This window comes from Pseudonaja textilis, chromosome Z (genome assembly GCF_049901715.1).
Source record: "Pseudonaja textilis isolate UNSWEBS1 chromosome Z, rPseTex1.2, whole genome shotgun sequence".
Classification (NCBI taxonomy): domain Eukaryota; kingdom Metazoa; phylum Chordata; class Lepidosauria; order Squamata; family Elapidae; genus Pseudonaja; species Pseudonaja textilis.
In genome coordinates, this window is record NC_142008.1 from 74,973,263 (window position 1) to 74,991,242 (window position 17,980).

The 17,980-nt window shown below is 38.2% G+C and overlaps 1 protein-coding gene across 1 annotated transcript in view; it reads left to right on the plus strand.

Annotated features, from left to right (window-relative positions):
- Nucleotides 1–17,980, plus strand: part of CNTNAP2 (contactin associated protein 2) — an 850,526-nt gene that overhangs the window by 437,354 nt on the left and 395,192 nt on the right. Inside the window, exon 10 of the mRNA XM_087917173.1 lies at nt 12,428–12,566. Coding sequence (XP_087773299.1) covers nt 12,428–12,566 — 139 coding nt within the window. The remainder of the gene's footprint in view (nt 1–12,427; nt 12,567–17,980) is intronic.

Sequence of the window (17,980 nt, forward strand, 5' to 3'; positions counted from 1 at the left end):
CTGTGTGTTGGTTGTGTGTTATTCAACACCACTCTCACTACTTTTCCTTGAGTGCACTCGTTCTCCTAACGGGGAATACCTCAACACTCTACTTTCTAACCATCCATAAAATAAATCATAAATCTTATAATACTCCTTCTCTTTTTGCTCTCTAATTGCCAGAATTAACCTACTCATCTCTGCACATTCCATTATTTTCTTAATCACTTCCTCCTCCATCAGAATTTTTTCATTTTTCCAATTTTGAACAAATACAATTCTAGATGCTGCTAATACATGAATAATCAAATATGTTATTTCTTTACTATAGTTTTCAGATAAATCCCCAGTAAGAATATCTCAGGCTTTAAATCTATATGTTGTTTTATCATTTTTTCCAACCATGTGTGTATTTTAGTCCAATATCTTTTAGCTTCTGCACAAGTCCACCACATATAGTAATATGATCCAGGTATCTGGTAACACTTCCAACATTTTGCTGATTTGTCCTTATGATTTATATTGACTGTTTCCTAGTATGATTTGATTGCTTATTGTACCCTGTGACTATCATTAAGTGTCGTACCTTATGATTCTCAACTCTTGATGAATGTATCTTTTCCTTTATGTATACTGAGAGTATTTACACCAAGACAAATTCTTGTGTGTCCAATCACACTTGGCCAATAAAGTATTCTATTCTTTTTAAACATCTTTGCCAATCTTGCCGGAAGAAGGTGCCACCTGTAAAACATCTTATATTCTCTTTATAGGCTTTTGATATTGTTAATTTATAATTTCTATTCCATAATTTCTGCCATTTATCCAAATCTATCCCATATCCAAAAATTTCCTCCCAAGCAACCATCATTTCTTTAACTTGTTCTTCTTCTAATTTCACTCCTAATAAATAGCCATACATTTTTTAAATCATTTTCTCTTCAGTACCTGTTAAAATTTTATCTAATTCTGTCAATTCTTCATAAAACCCATCCGTCTTAACATCTTTCTCATATCTAGAGTGTATTTGCATATATGAATACCAATTCATATTCATCCCTTGTTCATCTAATTCTTGCTTTGTTTTGAGTTCACCCTTTTCATTTAAAATATATCTAACAATGTATTCCATTTTAAAAACATTTGGATATACAAGTGCCTAACCAGACTGGTATTTTCAAATAATGTTCCTCCCTTATTTTCTCCTATGTTGACAATAATGCATCTCATACATAATGTTGTCAAAAGTAACCATGTGCCTTACTTTCCTTATACCATAAAAAAGCATGCCACTCCAATTGCAGATCATGTCCTTCCAATATTAACAGCCTAGTATTTCTTAAAACAATCTATTCTTTCATCCACATCAATACTATGGCCTGATAATATAATTCCCAATTGGGTAGTCCAAAACCTCCTCTCATTCTAGTATCTTGTAGCAATTTTAATTTAATCCTTTTTCCCCTGCCATATATATTTCAACATCATTTTATTCAAGTCCTCAAAATACTCTTTCCCCACTTTATTGGGATTTTCTGAAATAGATATATTCTTGGTAATATATTCATTTTGATTGTCGATATTCTTCCTATCAAAGATTGTTGTAGATTTTTCTTTTTTTTTAAAGTATGTCACAATCTGTTGTTTTAGTCTATAATAATTATCCTCCTTAAGTGTTTATATTCTTCATTCTTTATCTTCATTCCCTTCATTTCCTTATTTTTTCTAATGTTTCTATTTAACCCTTCCAAAGTCACTACAAACAGCAATGGTGACAGGGGATATTTATTTTTATTTTATTTGGTTTGTCAATTGCTTACAAGATAATAGGTATAAGTAAAAACATAGTTATGAATACATGGATACATATAAGAAAAATAGAAGAAACAATAGGACAGGGACAGTAGGCATGTTGGTGCGCTTATGCACGGCCCCTGCAGACCTCTTAGGAAAGGGGTGAGGTCAATAGTAGACAGTCTGAGGTCAAAGTTTTTGGGGTTTGTGGAAGAAACCACAGAGTCAGGTAGAGTATTACAGACATTGACCATTCTGTTGCTGAAGTCGTATTTCCTGCAGTCAAGTTTGGTGTGGTTTACCTTGAGTTTATATCTATTATGTGCTCTTATATTGTTGTGGTTTAACTGAAGTATTCATTGACAGGTAGGACATTGCAATATATAATTTTATGTACTATACTTAGATCGGACCAAAGGCGGCGTAGTTCTAGGTTGTCTAGGTCTAAAATTTCAAGTCTAGTGGCATAAGGTATTCTGCAATGAGTAGAGGAGTGGAGAACTCTTCTTGTGAAATATTTCTGGACTTTCTCAACTGTGTTAATATCAGATACGTAATGTGGGTTCCAGACTGATGAGCTGTATTCGAGTACTGGTTTAGCAAATGTTTTGTATGCTCTAGTTAGTAGTGTAGTATTACCAGAGAAAAAGCTACATAAGATTAGGTTAACAACTCTTAATCCCTTTTTGGCTATGTAGTTACAGTGGGCTCTAGCACTTAGATCATTAGAGATGAGTACTCCAAGATCCTTGACAGAGTTTGGATCATCAACAAGGTCTTGACTATTCAACCTGTATTTTATTTTCTGATTTTTTTTGCCAATATATAAGACAGAGCATTTATTTGTTGAGATTTGAAGTTGCCATTTGTTTGACTATTCTGATACATGGTTGAGGTCTTTTTGAAGGGTAGCAGTATTGTCTGTGGTGTTGAATAGCTTTACATCATCATCAAAGAGAACGCAGTTGCTCTTAATATGATCACAGAGATCGTTTATGTAGAGTATGAAGAGAATTGGTCCAAGAACACCGCCTTGGGGGACACCACTATTGACAGGTACAGAATTTGATAGGGTACTCCCAATTTTGACCATTTGTTATTTATTTGACAGGAATGCTTCTACCCAGTTATGCAGGTGTCCAGATCCTTTTTTAATGTTAATATTCCCAGTCAAGTCTCTATTTATCATTACTTTTGCTGATTGTTTCTAATATATTGCCTCAATCATTTTAATAAACCTTTCCCCAATACCCATCTCTTCCATTTGCATCAACATAAATTGCCAATTTACATTATCAAACACTTTCTGTGCATCCAAAAATACTAATGCCATTTGCTTCTCTGGATGTGCTTCATAATATTCCAGTGTGTTCAATATTATCCTCATATTATCTTTTATTTGTCTCTTGGGCAAGAAACCATTTTGATCTGTATGTATAAAATGATTTAAATATCTTTTTAGTCTTTCTGCCATAATTGAGGCAAATCTTTTATAGTCTGCAGTCAGCAGACATATTGGTCTATAGTTTTTTTATCTGTTGTAAATCCGAGTTTTCTTTTGGTATAAGAGCAATATATGCCTCCATCCATGAATTGGGTATTTTTGCCTTTGTCAATACCTCATTCATTACCTCTAACATCAAAAAATTGTATCAAAAAATTCTTGTAATGTCTTATATAGTTCTGCTGGTAGTCCATCAGGGCCAGGAACTTTCCAGTGTTTTGCCTATTTATCATCTCTGTCAATTCCATCATTGTTATTTTCCCTTCTAACATTGACTTAATTTCATCTGTTATTTTAGGTAATTCTGAATCTTGCAAATATTGTTTAACTTTTTCTTCTTCAATTATCTCTTGATCATATAATTTCTCATAGTACATTTGTACTATTTCTTTCTTTTCTTCATTCTCATAACAAACAGTTCCATTTTCATCTATTAGTTGCAGTATCCTTTTTTGCTCCCTCTCCTTTTTCAATTTATATGCTAGCCATCTTCCTGGTTTATTTGCATTTTCAAAGAAATTCTGTTTAGCTCTCCTAATTTTTTGTGCCACTTCTTCGTTTTCTATTATCCCCAACTTGTGCTTGACTATTTCCATTAGTCTTTTAAGTTTCTTTTGTTACGGATATCTTTGTAGTTCTTTCTCTAATTTCTTATAATCCTCTTCTAGTATCTGCTGTGCTTGTGTTTTTTAATATTCCTTCTTGTATAAGTTATAATCAGTCCTCTGATATAAGCCTTCATAGAATTCCATACATTCTGTAGTGAAGTTTCCTCTTTTTTATTTTCTTTAAAGAAGAAAGCCATTTTTTTTTCTATATTTTTTAGGAATTTTTGTTCCTTCAAGATTGAAATATTCAAAGTTCATCCTGGTCTTTTCTTTTGTCTCTTCCATTTGACTCATATAGGATTGTGGTCTGTCTGAGTACTTGTTTCGGTGTTTATTTCTTGTACATTTGAGATCAATTCTGTTGACATCCAAATCGTATTACTTCCTGATCATGGTAAATGCCTATTTGAATAAAATGTATATTGTCTATTCTTGGTATTCAGTTGTCTCCAAACATCTTGAATACTTAGTTCCTCTGCCATCTTGAAAAAAGATTTCAGTAGTGTCTTTCTGTTTTTTTTATTATCTGTGTTTTGTAGTCCCCTTTGTATCCACTATCGCATTAAAGTCTCCTAGAATACATATATTGTCATATTCCAGTTCTATTATTTTCTTGTGTAGTTTTTCTATAAAACAACTCTTGCTTATCATTTGGTGCATACAGCTGAAACTTGAAAAATTAGAATATCGTGCAAAAGTTCATTTATTTCAGTAATGCAACTTAAAAGGTGAAACTAATATATGAGATAGACTCATTACATGCAAACCAAGATAGTTCAAGCCATGATTTGTCATAATTGTGATGATTATGGCTTACAGCTCATTAAAGCCTCAAATCTACAATCTCAGAAAATTAGAATATTACATGCAATCAATAAAACAAGGATTGTACATAGAACAATATCGGACCTCTGAAAAGTATAAGCATGCATATGTACTCAGTACTTGGTGTGGGCCCCTTTTGCAGCAATTATTGCCTCAATGTGCCGTGGCATGGAAGCTATCAGCCTGTGGCACTGCTGAGGTGTTATGGAAGACCAGGATACTTCAATAGCGGCCTTCAGCTCTTCTGCATTGTTCGGTCTCATGTCTCTCATCTTTCTCTTGGCAATGCCCCATAGATTCTCTATGGGGTACAGGTCACGCAAGTTTGCTGGCCAATCAAGCACAGTAATCCCACAGTCATTGAACCAGGTTTTGGTGCTTTTGCAATGTGGGCAGGTGCCAAGTCCTGCTGGAAAATGAAGTCAGCATCCCCATAAAGTTCATTTGCGGAAGGAAGCATGAAGTGCTCCAAAATCTCCTGGTAGACGACTGTGTTGACCCTGGACTTAATGAAGCATGATGGACCAACACCAGCAGATGACATGGCTCCTCAAATCAACACAGACTGTGGAAACTTCATACTGGACTTCAAGCATCTTGCAGTGTGTGCCTTTCCATTCTTCCTCCAGACTCTGGGTCCTTGGTTTCCAAAGGAGATGCAAAAGTTGCTCTCATCAGAAAAGAGGACTTTGGACCACTGAGCAACAGACCAGTTCTGTTTTTCTTTAGCCCAGGTAAGACGCTTCTGACGTTGTTTGTTGTTCAGGAGCAGCTTGACAAGAGGAATATGACATTTGAAGTCCATGTCCAGGATCCGTCTGTGTGTGGTGGCTCTTGATGTACTGACTCCAGCTTCAGTCCACTCCTTGTGAAAGTCCCCAACACTTTTGAATGGCCTTTTCCTGACAATCCTCACCAGGTTGCGGTCATCCCTGCTGCTTGTGCACCTTTTTCTTCCACACTTTTCCCTTCCACATAACTTTCTATTAATGTGCTTTGATACAGCACTTTGGGAACATCCAACTTCTTTTGCAATTACCTTTTGAGGCTTTCCCTCCTTATGGAGGGTGTCAGTGATGGTTTTCTATACAACTATCAGGTCATCAGTCTTTCCCATGATTGTAATTCCTACTGAACCAGACTGATAGACCATTTAAAGGCTCAGGAACCCTTTGCAAGTATTATGGCTTAATTAGCTGATTAAAGTGGGACACTTTGAGCCTAGAATATTGAACCTTTTCACAATATTCTAAGTTTCTGAGATTGTTGATTTGGGATTTTCATGAGCTGAAAGCCATAATCATCTCAATTATGACACATCACCACTTGAACTATCTTGCTTTGCATGTAATGAGTCTATCTCATATATTAGTTTCACCTTTTAAGTTGCATTACTGAAATAAATGAACTTTTGCAAGATATTCTAATTTTTTGAGTTTCATCTGTATATTGCAATTAAAAGTATCTTCTGATTATTGTCTATTATTCCCGTCATCAATATCCTCCCTTCTTCATTTGTAAAGATTAATTTAGCTTTTATTGTATTCTTAATATACAGTATAAGACTACTCCTCTTTTATTTTGTTGCACCAATGATGCATACAAATTACCAAGTCTTGGATAGTCCAATATTTGTACATGCTGTTTTTTAATATGTATTTCTTGTAAGCATATTATATCTAATATTTGTACATGCTGTTTTTTAATATGTACTTCTTGTAAGCATATTATATCTAATTTTATTTTTTCTAATTTGTGAAATGTCTTTTTCCTTTTGATTGCCAAATTCAGTCCACTTATGTTTATAGACATTAATTTCTTCTCTTCTGCCATTATTTAAACTTTATATTTAGGATTTATGGCTCTTGTTGTCCTTTGTTTTCTTAGCTCTTTTGGTTCCACCCTTCCACTAATTGCTCCTTCTTCTCTTTTTCCTTCTTCTCTTTTTTTCTTTATCCCTTTCTTCAACCATCTCCTCTCAAAGTTTAATTATTTCTCCAACTTTTATTCTCTCTTCTTCTTTTCCTCTGAAGTATTAATCATAAAATTGCTCTGCTTTTTCTGTTGAGTCCAATCTATGTCTTTGTACTTGCCAGATGAACATCAAAACTTATGGAATTAGCTATCTATAATTCACTCCTTTCTTAATTAGAATCTTTGTCAAGAATTAGTATTCTCTTCTCACGTCTCTCACTCTTCTTGGTACTTGTTTTAAGACTGTGATCACTTCCCTTTATATTTCAATGGGTCATCCCTTGCTTTCTGTAATATTTCTGTTTTAATTGCCTTCTTAATTAATCTCATGTGTACTTCTCTAGGTAACTTATTTCTCATTGCATATCTGGTGTACACTTGGAATACTTCATCAATTCTAACCATCATTCTTTCTTTTGGTATTTCCATAGCTTCTGCTAATATTTCTGTCATTATCTCTGCATTTCTGTCATTATCTCTGGATTTTCTCCTTTTTCTTCCTCCACATTTTGGAATCTTAGATAAAAATCATCTGGATTCATCTCTAACAAAATCATTGTCTTTCCTTTGTCTTTTTGTGCCTTAGCCACTCTACTCACCACAGCTGCCCATGAAGTAAGGCACTCAGCTGAAAGGCTGCCTCAGAGTGGACATGGCCAGGTTCAGTTGTCTTTTGGGCCTGTCTCTCACCATCCTTCCCTACTTGGCTGTTTTGGAAAGGGCCAGACAACAGGTAGTGTCAAATAAGGACAGGCCATGGCAGCTACCTTCCAAACAGCTTCAACTGTGAAGGGAAGTAGGAAAAGTTCAGCCAAGTCATCTCCTCCTTCTTGGCCTGAAACATACGCACAGAGCAAACACACACATCTCATGGCACTGGAGAGACTCGCCCACATGCTGTCTCCTCACAGAAGGTCCTAGAGTGCATCATGAAATTCAGCCTCTTGGCACTCTGGGGTGTGGGCAAGTCCCTCTGGCACCATGAGATGTGTGCATGTTTCTCTGTGTATATGTTTAAGGCCAAGAAGGAGGAGACGACTTCCTGACATCCGACCCTGTGCAAAGGCAGCCACCTAAAAAAACGGTTTGACTCTCCCAGTCCTAGTCACTCCACAAGCTAAAGCCAGGTAGTGGGGGGAGTGGGGGGATGAAGAAAGTGGTGGTCATGGATGAAAAAGCAGGGAGAGTGAGTAAGCAGTCTCTGAAGGAGGGGAATGGGGCAGAGGTAAGTGAGATGATCCAGAGAAGAGTGAGACTGGTGAAAACATGTGGAAGCAAGCAGGGTGGTGAGCAGTGTATCCTTCAGAAAGGCAGGATGCATGGGTGCATGGCCTGAACACCGTGGCTTGTTTTGTAGGTTCTGGAGCTTAGCAGGATCTTCTGTTTTAGAAATTAGTTGCGCCCCATGCCCTGAAGCAAATTTTTCTTTGAAACCAAGCACTGCTTCATCTCTCCAATTGGCCTTTGTATTCCCTACCATGGGCAGCCCCCCGCTGCCTTTTGCTGGTCCAAGCTAAGGAACTCACTCTGCTGGTTTTCTGTCCTTCCCTCCTCCTGCTCATTTAAATTTCTCATCTTTCCCCAGGCTCTAGACTCAATTTAGTGAGCAAAGCAGATGTGTGAGGTGGGGAGGGAAGAGCGGGGGGGGTGTTGGCTTGGGATTGAATCTTGGCCATCACATTGGAAGTTCCATTAAAAGTCCTTTTTAAAAAGTGTGGCTATCCCCTTCACACGGGATCGCCTGGCAGTGAGGAGGAAGAAGGAGAAGGGGGCATCTGCTAGAGAGAGGGGAGTACTTCTGGAACAAGAGGAGCCAGGAAGTGAGAAGGCAATGAAACTTGCAAGAGCAGAGGCAGGAGAGCAAAGCAATTGAGTGAGTGGTCTGCTAGCTGGGTGGCCTTATTGTTCTCCCTCGCTCCCAAGGGAGCCAGGTAGCACCTAGTTCCTTGCGTGAGAAGCAACCGAAGGATCTTCTTGCCATGAGTGCCATCCTCGTTCTGATTCCCCACCTTCCTCTAGTGGCCCTCAGTCAAGGGTAGCTGCCCCACCAACTGAGGAGAGAAGCGGACTAGCTTAGGCAACACCAACACAACCTTGCACCCAAAATCTTTCATCTTGAAATGTTTCTTACAAGTCATCTCAAAGGGATGAGTGAAGTAGGCTCCTTAAACAAAAAATTATCATTAAGGGTAGTCCTCAACTTACGGCCACAACTGAGCCAAAATTTCCATTGCTAAGCAAGATTTAAGTGAGTTTTGTTATTTTAATTGCCACTATTAAGTGATGTTCAGTAATAGCTAATAAATAGAGATTGTATCTTGTTGAGGTCTTTGAGGCAAGTGGCCAGGAGGCATAACTGCTACATAATATGACCTTAAATGCGTGGTGAGTGATGTTCAGCTGATTACACCCACCCAGTCACATGACCATCAACCATGCCTACTCAGCTGGTCATTAGGGCAGAGAACAGGTTGTTAAATTATTTGAATCCCTCTACTGCAGAAGAGCTTATATTCACTCATAGCCACTGACCCTTATATACTACTATTGTATTATAGCCATTACATAATGATGATAACTTTTCCACTATATTAACACTCTATTCCTTTGAATGACTCATGTCCAGACACCTAACAGGTTTTTTGAACTACTTATTCTAAGAATATCTATTTAATGTTATTCATTTCTTGCTTGGACAATTTTAAATCTTCCTTGGTTTGTGGTTTTCATCTTATTTCACTTTGTTTAAATACTTTATGTGTAACTGTTCATTTATTTTTTAAGACTTTTACCATTTTTAAACATTTATATGTTATTTTACATGGCTGAAGGCCACTCATACAGAAATAAATGGCTTTAAATTAATATCTGAGATCTGTAACTCAGGTATTGTAAGCATAGCAAGAATTTTTGCTTCATAAATAATTGCATGTTACTCAGTATTACAGCTGGCCCTCAAGGTGAAAGAAAAACTTTAAAAACCGAAGCAACAAACAAATATTTTGCAGAACCTTGCTGATATTTTCTGAGTATTTAAGACTAGATGCACTTTCTTTAAATTGATTTTAGTGGTGTGACTTTGGCATAACTCCATTCTTTAATATTAATGTGCAGGAGAACTTTAAACTGTGAATTGAGTGATAGTTTCACAGAGAATCGTCACATCCTAACCAAAGCTTATTAGAACCTCCTGAATTCAATGTGGTTCCCTCCAGTTTTTATTTATTTAATAAGACTATATCCAAATACTTTTTTCATGAAACAAGAATGTTTTACAGGTGTAGCAGTAGTTTCTTCTTTATTTTAAAATCACTAGAAAGCAGAACTATTGTCATTTGATTACAAACACATGAACCCTTGGTTCATCTTGTGTGTGTTTTGAATTGTAAGTCAGCTACAATTTCAATTCCCCTTCTTGCAAAGTGGACTTTGAAAAAACACTTATGTATATTGAAAGACTACTCTAAATGAAGACCAAGAGAAAGAGAGCGAAAAGAGGAATGGGATAGTTAAAATAGGGGTTTATCATTTATATATTTATAAAGAATGTTTGTATTATTTGTATAACTTTTTAATATTTACAAAATCCTATTAAGTGGTTAATAAATAAGGCATTGTAGAACAGATAATAGAAAAAAGGGGAAACTATGTACATTAGAGAGTTTGTTTTAAATTACAAATACTATGTAGCCCTTGTTTCAATTTGTAATTTTATTATGTGCATATTTAAATGGAAAATATAAATAAACCAAAATGGTTTCTGTTAATACAGAATAAAATAACCTGAGAAAAGCTGAACAGGTTTTTCTTGTTGAGGCAATGCTGCAAAACTAGGTTCTACTGCAGTTAGGAGATTTGATTTCTAACAGATGGATTATTTTCCACTGGGAAGTTCTTCCTCGCTGAGTCCTATTGAAATAAACAGGATCTGGGTTACTGTTAATTTGGAGTTGAATCTTAGGCCAATCAATTATGATCTGTTTCTTAATTGCAACTTAATTGCAACTAAAGATCTTTAAACTTTTGTAAATAATTCATGTATTAGAAAAAGGTTGCTGAACACATGAGGTCATATTATGTAGCATTTAATTTGTTATCTTAAAACTACTCCGGGGGATTTTATAGAATAGAATAGAATAGAATAGAATAGAATAGAATAGAATAGAATTCTTTTATTGGCCAAGTGTGATTGGACACACAAGGAATTTGTCTTGGTGCAAATGCTCTCTGTATACATAAAAGAAAAGATACATTCGCTGAGAGTCAAGAATCATAAGGTACAATGCTTAATGATAGTCATAGGGTACAATAAGCAGTATAATCATACCAGGAAACAGTCCATATAAATCATAAGGATACAAGCGAAAGGTTACAGTAATACAGTCACAAGTGGGAGGGGATGGCAAATAAGGAGTGATGAGAAGATTAATAGTAGTGCAGACTTTGTAAATAGTTGGACAGTGTTGAGGGAATTATTTGTTTAGCAGAGTGATGGCGTTCAGGAAAAAACTGTTCTTGTATCTAGTTGTTCTGGTGTGGAGTGCTCTATAGCGTCTTGAGGGAAGGAGTTGAAACAGTTTATGTCCGGGATGTGAGAAGTCTGTAAATATTTTCACAGCTCTCATTTTGACTCATGTAGTATACAGGTCCTCGATTGAAGGCAGGTTGGTAGTAATTGTTTTTTCTGCAGTCCTAATTATCCTCTGAAGTCTGTGTCTGTCCTGTTGGGTTGCAGAACCAAACCAGAGGTGCAGATGACAGACTCAATAATTCCTCTGTAGAACTGTATCAGCAGTTCCTTGGGCAGTTTGAGCTTTTTGAGTTGACTCAGAAAGAATATTCTTTGTTGTGCTTTTTTGATGACGTTTTTGATGTTAGGTGTCCATTTTAGGTCATGTGATATAATAGAACCTAGAAATTTGAAGGTCTCTACTGTTGATATAGTGTTGTCTGGTATTGTAAGAGGTGGCAGTATGGGAGGGTTTCTTCTTAAGTCTACCACCATTTCTATGGTTTTGAGTGTGTTCAGTTCCAAATTGTTCCGGTCACATCATGAGGCAAGTTGTACAACCTCCTGTCTGTATGCGGATTCGTTGTTGTCTTGAATGAGACCAATCACTGTTGTGTCATCAGGAAACTTCAGTATTTTACCAGATGGATCATTTGAGATGCAGTCATTGGTATATAAGGAGAAGTGGAGAAAGCACACAGCCTTGTGGGGGGCTGTGCTAATTGTACAGATATCAGACGTGATTCTGTCTAGCTTCACCTGCTGCTTCCTGTCTGTTAGGAAGCTTATGATCTACTTACAAGTATATTCAGGTACCGCTAGCTGATTTAATTGTAGACCCTTGCATAGGTATTTGGAGATTCAAGGTTTAGGATGTAGTGCTGCTGAACACATGAGGTCATATTATGAAGCATTTAATTTGATATTTTAAATTACCCCAGGGGATTTTATCACACTAACGACTTTTGAAATGATAATCTGTGATTTAACAACAGTACATTTTTAACATATGATACTAGGTTTCTGGCATGTTTACAACTTTAGCAAAAATACTGTTGAAGTTTCTATCATGATTTTTTATTTTTTTTTGCTTTTGAAAGTCTTCTGGTTCAATTTTTCACAATTTTATGGGTTTCTAGCAAAATATATTTTGTTAAGGAAAAGAATAGATTCTTTGTTATGACAACTGTATATTTTCTTGAACTGCCTATTGACTATTCTATTTTTTTCCAGGTTTTCTTCAGCGGTCATTCCAGGGCTGTATGCAGTTTATTCATGTGGATGATCAATTGGTGGATTTACATGCAATAGAGCAAAGAAAGTTGGGAAGTTTTGCCAATATTAGCATTGATATGTGTGCCATTATTGATCGGTAAGCAGTAAGTAAGGTGGATGATAATTATATAATAAAATAATTTGGAAATCAGTATTGTTTTTCTAAATTTATTATTTAATTAACTGTTATAATGGGTAACTACATTTGCAATAAGCATCAAAAGACTTGTCTATTTAGTAGTAATTACTAAATGATGCATAGCAATGAGATCACACCTTTTTAACAACCATCCTTTGCCATCTGGAATAATACCACTTTTCTAATTTCTTAATATGATTCTCTTAGCCATCCTTATGTTTGATCTAACCAAAATTCATGATAAACAATTATTATCTTGATAGCAGTCCTGATTGCATGTTTGCACTAACTTGATAAGATCTCATGAATGAAGGAATGCTCTTATGTATCAATACATCAGTACTTTTGGTGGAGGGATTTTAAGAACATTGCAAAAAGGTGGCTATGCATCATCTATAAATATAGTAGGTTGTTCGGTTTGTTATGGAAATTTCCAAGTATTAAGTTTCACCCATTTGATAATGCGAGTAGAAAATGATATGCATTTCAGATATTTGATTTGAGTCAGATTAGCTGTTCTTATGATATTGCTAGTAGCATTTTTGGTTTAGAATCATCATAATTATGTATTCTATATGAATGAATTACTAGAAAGGCTATAAATGTTGGGGGAGGGTTTAAAGCTTAAGAATAAGAATTGTTTTCTGCTGGAATGTTAACAAATGTTAATGAAAACATATTTCTTTCAATTGAATTTGGAGATTTTAAGTTAGATTAAATATATGAAATATTTTATTAATTTTTTTCACAAAACTAAGACACCTACTTACCATAGAAGTTACATGGTTGCCAATGATCAATATGCTGTTCAGACAGCAGCTCATCTTATATCAATGCCTCTTTTCTTTTCACTGACATACTAAGTTAATCAAATCTTTATTATGGTAAAAGACTATCACAGACAAACTGGCTTCATTGTCATAGCCCAGATGCTCTGGTTATATATAAGAATTGTCATCCAGCACATTGCACAGCAGTTATTATTCACAAATAATCCCTCCCAGAAGCCTAGTTCTTTCCAAGCAGAATATATATGGATTTTTATCCCTGGGATGGAGTGTCAAAATGCTACAATGTTTGTAGGAAAATTTCTGAATAGGTCATTATAAATTATATTTAAAATATTTCTATGTTGATGAAAATCTGGCAGTGAACTTTCAGAATGTACAAAATAGAAAGAATGTTAAAATAAAGTGAAATATTAGCTATCATATTTCTTTACATCTTGATATTATTAATGGTATTTTCTACAACTCATTATCTATTAGATCATTGTTTCAGAGATATTTCCTTATCATAGCAGAGCAATAGAATGACCATGAACAGGAAAAAAAAATTAGTGGGAACAAAAGTTCCAACTACCTATTGGCTTCCCCATTGATTTTTCTTGTGGAAACTTGGCAGTGAGCATTGGAAATCCTTCTTTTCTTCCTTCCCTTTCTTCCTCCTTTGCTCCTTTGTGCCTTCCATCCTTTCCTTTCCTTTCCCTTCCCTTCCACAAAAGCAGATAATTGGCTGCTGCTAATGGGGGGGGTGGAGCAAGGATTGTGTTGTAGTTGAGCAATGAGAGGCTGAACCAGGGCATGGATGCAACAATACTTTATTAGAATAATAAAGGACTGAACGTGCTTGCCAAGCCTGGAACTGGCTCGCAGCGATCAGCGACTGGTTGAACCCCGCAGCCCGCTTTTATAGCCGGCTGCTGGGGGAAACCAGCCAATGAGGGACAGCAAACGCCCCCGCAGCGTGAGCGGACCTGGGTGGGAACTCTTGCAAGTTCCAGGGACATAACACCCCTTCCCCCCAGATGCGAACACGCATAGTCATTTAAATAAGCGGGTGGTCTGTGCTGGCGCCCTGAACGGCGCAATTCAGGTGGGTTGTCTGGTAACTCAGAGTCTGTAGCGGAAGGTTGGACCGGTGGGGGATCGCGAACTTGCTCATCAGTCTGCGTTGGTTCGGGAGTCGTAGAGCTGATCGATGGAGATGCGTCTTCGTCTGCTGATTCGGGTTGGTCGGTCATCTGACGGTCACGGTCCATGTCCAGACTCCCCGGCTCGGCTGGAGGTGGTGACGGGTCACCGGTGCTGGTGTTGATGTATGGTTGGTGCATCGGCCTTGGACTGATCTGCGCCCAAGCGTCAACGTTGGCGTGGCGCCTCCGTAGCTGGTCCAGGTGCCTTTTCCAGATGCGGCCATCCTCCAGTCTGACTCGGTACGACCTGGGGCCAGTGATGGCCACGACCTCGCCCGGGATCCACAGAGGGTCTCCAGCGAAGTTCCTCGCGAACACGGGTTCCTGTAAGACAAAATGTCTAACCCCCGACGTTGAAGCGAGGGGAGAGTCAGGGCAGTAATTAGGGTGAAGCCTGTCCAGCACTGTTCGCAGGCGTCTACCCATCAGGAGTTCAGCCGGTGATTTATTGGTGACTGTGCACGGGGTTGAGTGCTGGCTCAGCAAGAAACGGGAGAGTCTGTGGTGCCAGTCTTCCTTGCTGAACCTTGCTAATGCTTCTTTAGTGGTCCTAACGGCTCTCTCTGCCAAACCGTTGCTGGCAGGATGAAAGGGAGCCGTGAAGATGTGGCGGATGCCCAGGTTAGCGGCGAAACGACTGAACTCGGCTGAGGCAAACTGGGGGCCATTGTCGGAAACAATAGAGTCTGGTAACCCGTGTGTTACGAACAGGTGGGTCAACACCTTAGTAACTGCTTGTGTGGTGGTCGTGGATAGTTGGGCCACATCAATCCACTTTGAGTAAGAATCCATGACCACCAAGAACATTTTGCCGTGAATCGGGCCCACCAAGTCAATGTGAATCCTGGACCAAGGTGCGCTGGCGCTTCCCACTTTGTGGGGAGGCGATTGGAGGATGGTCGGGATTCTTGGCAGAGATGGCAAGAGCTTACCCATCTGATGATGTCATCGTCGAGGCCTGGCCACCAGACGTAGCTGTGTGCCAACGCCTTCATCCTGACGATGCCAGGGTGGCCCTCGTGTAATGCCTCCAAGACTCGGGTGCGAAGTGAGGTCGGGATGACCACTCGGGTGCCCCACAGCAAACAGCCCTGCAAGCTCGATAACTCCTGTTGACGGGTCTTAAAAGGCGTGAATTTGGTTTCAATGTTATTTCCCGGCCACCCCCTCCCCACCCAGTCCAGTACCTGGGCGATCGTTTTGTCTGCCTTGGATTTGGAGGCGATGATGGCAGTGATGGGAAGGTCAAGCTGGGTGACCTCGAAGATAGCGTGAGACCGGGCAGGGTCTTCAGCTGGAGCAGGCAGGGGGCAGCGGCTGAGGCGCTCTGCGTGGGATAATGTTTTTCCTGGACGGTGTATGAGTTTATACGAGTATGCTGCTAGGAAAAGGGTCCACCTCGTCATCCTGGGAGACAGCACTTGGGGAGTCTGTTTGTCTCCTGCTAGGAGACCCAGGAGAGGCTTGTGATCCGTGACTAGCTCGAAAAAGTGGCCGAAAAGAAATTTCTTAAGCTAATTCAGGCAAGTTGGATGGTATGCATGCCAGGTAAGGAGTGAGTGGGTGGGGCGGGGCGGGGCCAGCCAGTGGTGCAATTTGCCAGTTGTCCGAACTGGGCAGAATCATAACAACTGGTTCTATGGAACCAGGCTGACGAGGTAGAATCACACTCCTGCTTCAAACTAACAACAGAAAAATAAAAATTAATTAATTAATGAAGTGTAATGTGAAGATAATGAATTTAGCACAACTTAACCTTCAAGTGAGCTCAAATTTCCTTAGACTAAGCATGCATCATATGCTTGAATGACACTTTGGGCAAGATAAACTTTATACCTCTTTTGTGCATCAAAAACTTCTGAAATTCTCTTTACGTTTTTAATTTTGTGGATATGGCAAATTACCTGTAAATGTTTGGGCTATTCTAGTATCGATGTGGAACCTGTTAAAAATGAATAAATTTTCCTCTTCTATTTTATTCTTTGTATTATGGGTGTAGAAATTAAAATAATAATGGGATATACAGTATATTAGCATCAATTGCTGGTTACTATTATGCCAATAATACTATGGAGAATAATCCTTGAATATTATCCCTTTCTATAGCAAATAAGAATCTCCCTTTCCAGTATAAGGTTTTATTCAAATGTTATGTGTGAACCATTGAATCTGTTTCTGCATGCTATCCAGAAATGTTTTTTCATGGTTATCCTGCCAGTAATACCATTTTTACTTCAAACTTGAATTATATGTGAATACTTCTGTTTTATAGTAGAAATCCAAATCAGGCTATGAGGTAGTGATAAAGGTTTATCATTATTACTTGAGTAAAAATAATCGTGGAAAATAGATACTCAAAATTGCATTTCACTATATTATGAATCCCAGAAGCATATTTTTGTGTTATCGCAACATCACTGGCAAGGTCATTTTTTCTCTTAACTTTATCTTGTTAACAAATCAGACAAGGCTAATGTCAATATATGTTTCTAAATAGAAGTAAAGGTGCTTACCTCCCACTCTGAAGGTTGAGAGTTCAATCCTAGGTAGCGGCAGATATTTCTCTCTTATAGTGCAAACTCCAAATAGGCATCAGAAAGGGCATCCTGCCAGTAAATTCTCAGCTGCATCCAGTCACCTCAACTTTACTTCAAATTAAGAGATTACAGGATCATAAAAAGGGAGTGTGTGTGTGTGTCTGTATCTGTGTCTCTGTGTGTGTATTTTTTCTTAAGTTTTTGCGGGTACCTATATGTATGGTATTCAGCTTTGTTCGGGTGTTTTCCCATGTCATTGTAGTTATGCTTTTAAAGTTGTAGCAACGTTTCGGCAGAATCTCATCTGCCATCATCAGGCTTCTGTACTGTGTTCGTCTGTGAGTCAGACTTTCACAGCCGTTTCTGTTTTAAATTAGGTGCTAGCCTACTGCTGTGCCAGAATGGTTTTTTCTTCATCCTGATTGGTTGGGAGTCTTGGTCTGTGTTTATTGGTCTTGGAGTTTGCTGTGTTCTGCTTGATTGGTGTTTCTAATATCCTCTGTCTGTTTTGTAGCATTTTTTTTGTCTTGATTTGCTGGCAACATTGTGTTTCCTGTATTGGAGGCTTTTAGTGTGGCTTGGCTCCGAGTAAATGGACGGCTATCATTTATTAGGAAGCTAGGTTTCATCTGGGTGCCTGGTTGGGGTGTGTTTGAGCTGGGGGTATCAGGGGAGCTCTGTTTGTGCCCAGGTGTTTGCCTGGCTAGTAGTGTGGAGATTTGTTGTGATACATCACAACAAAACTCACAAGGCCATCACACAGCCCATTATACCAACATCAACTCCATCAACCAATCAAGAGGCAGCAGCGCAGCCAACCAGCCCAGCACATCAGCCCCACCACCAGTATTTATAGAAAG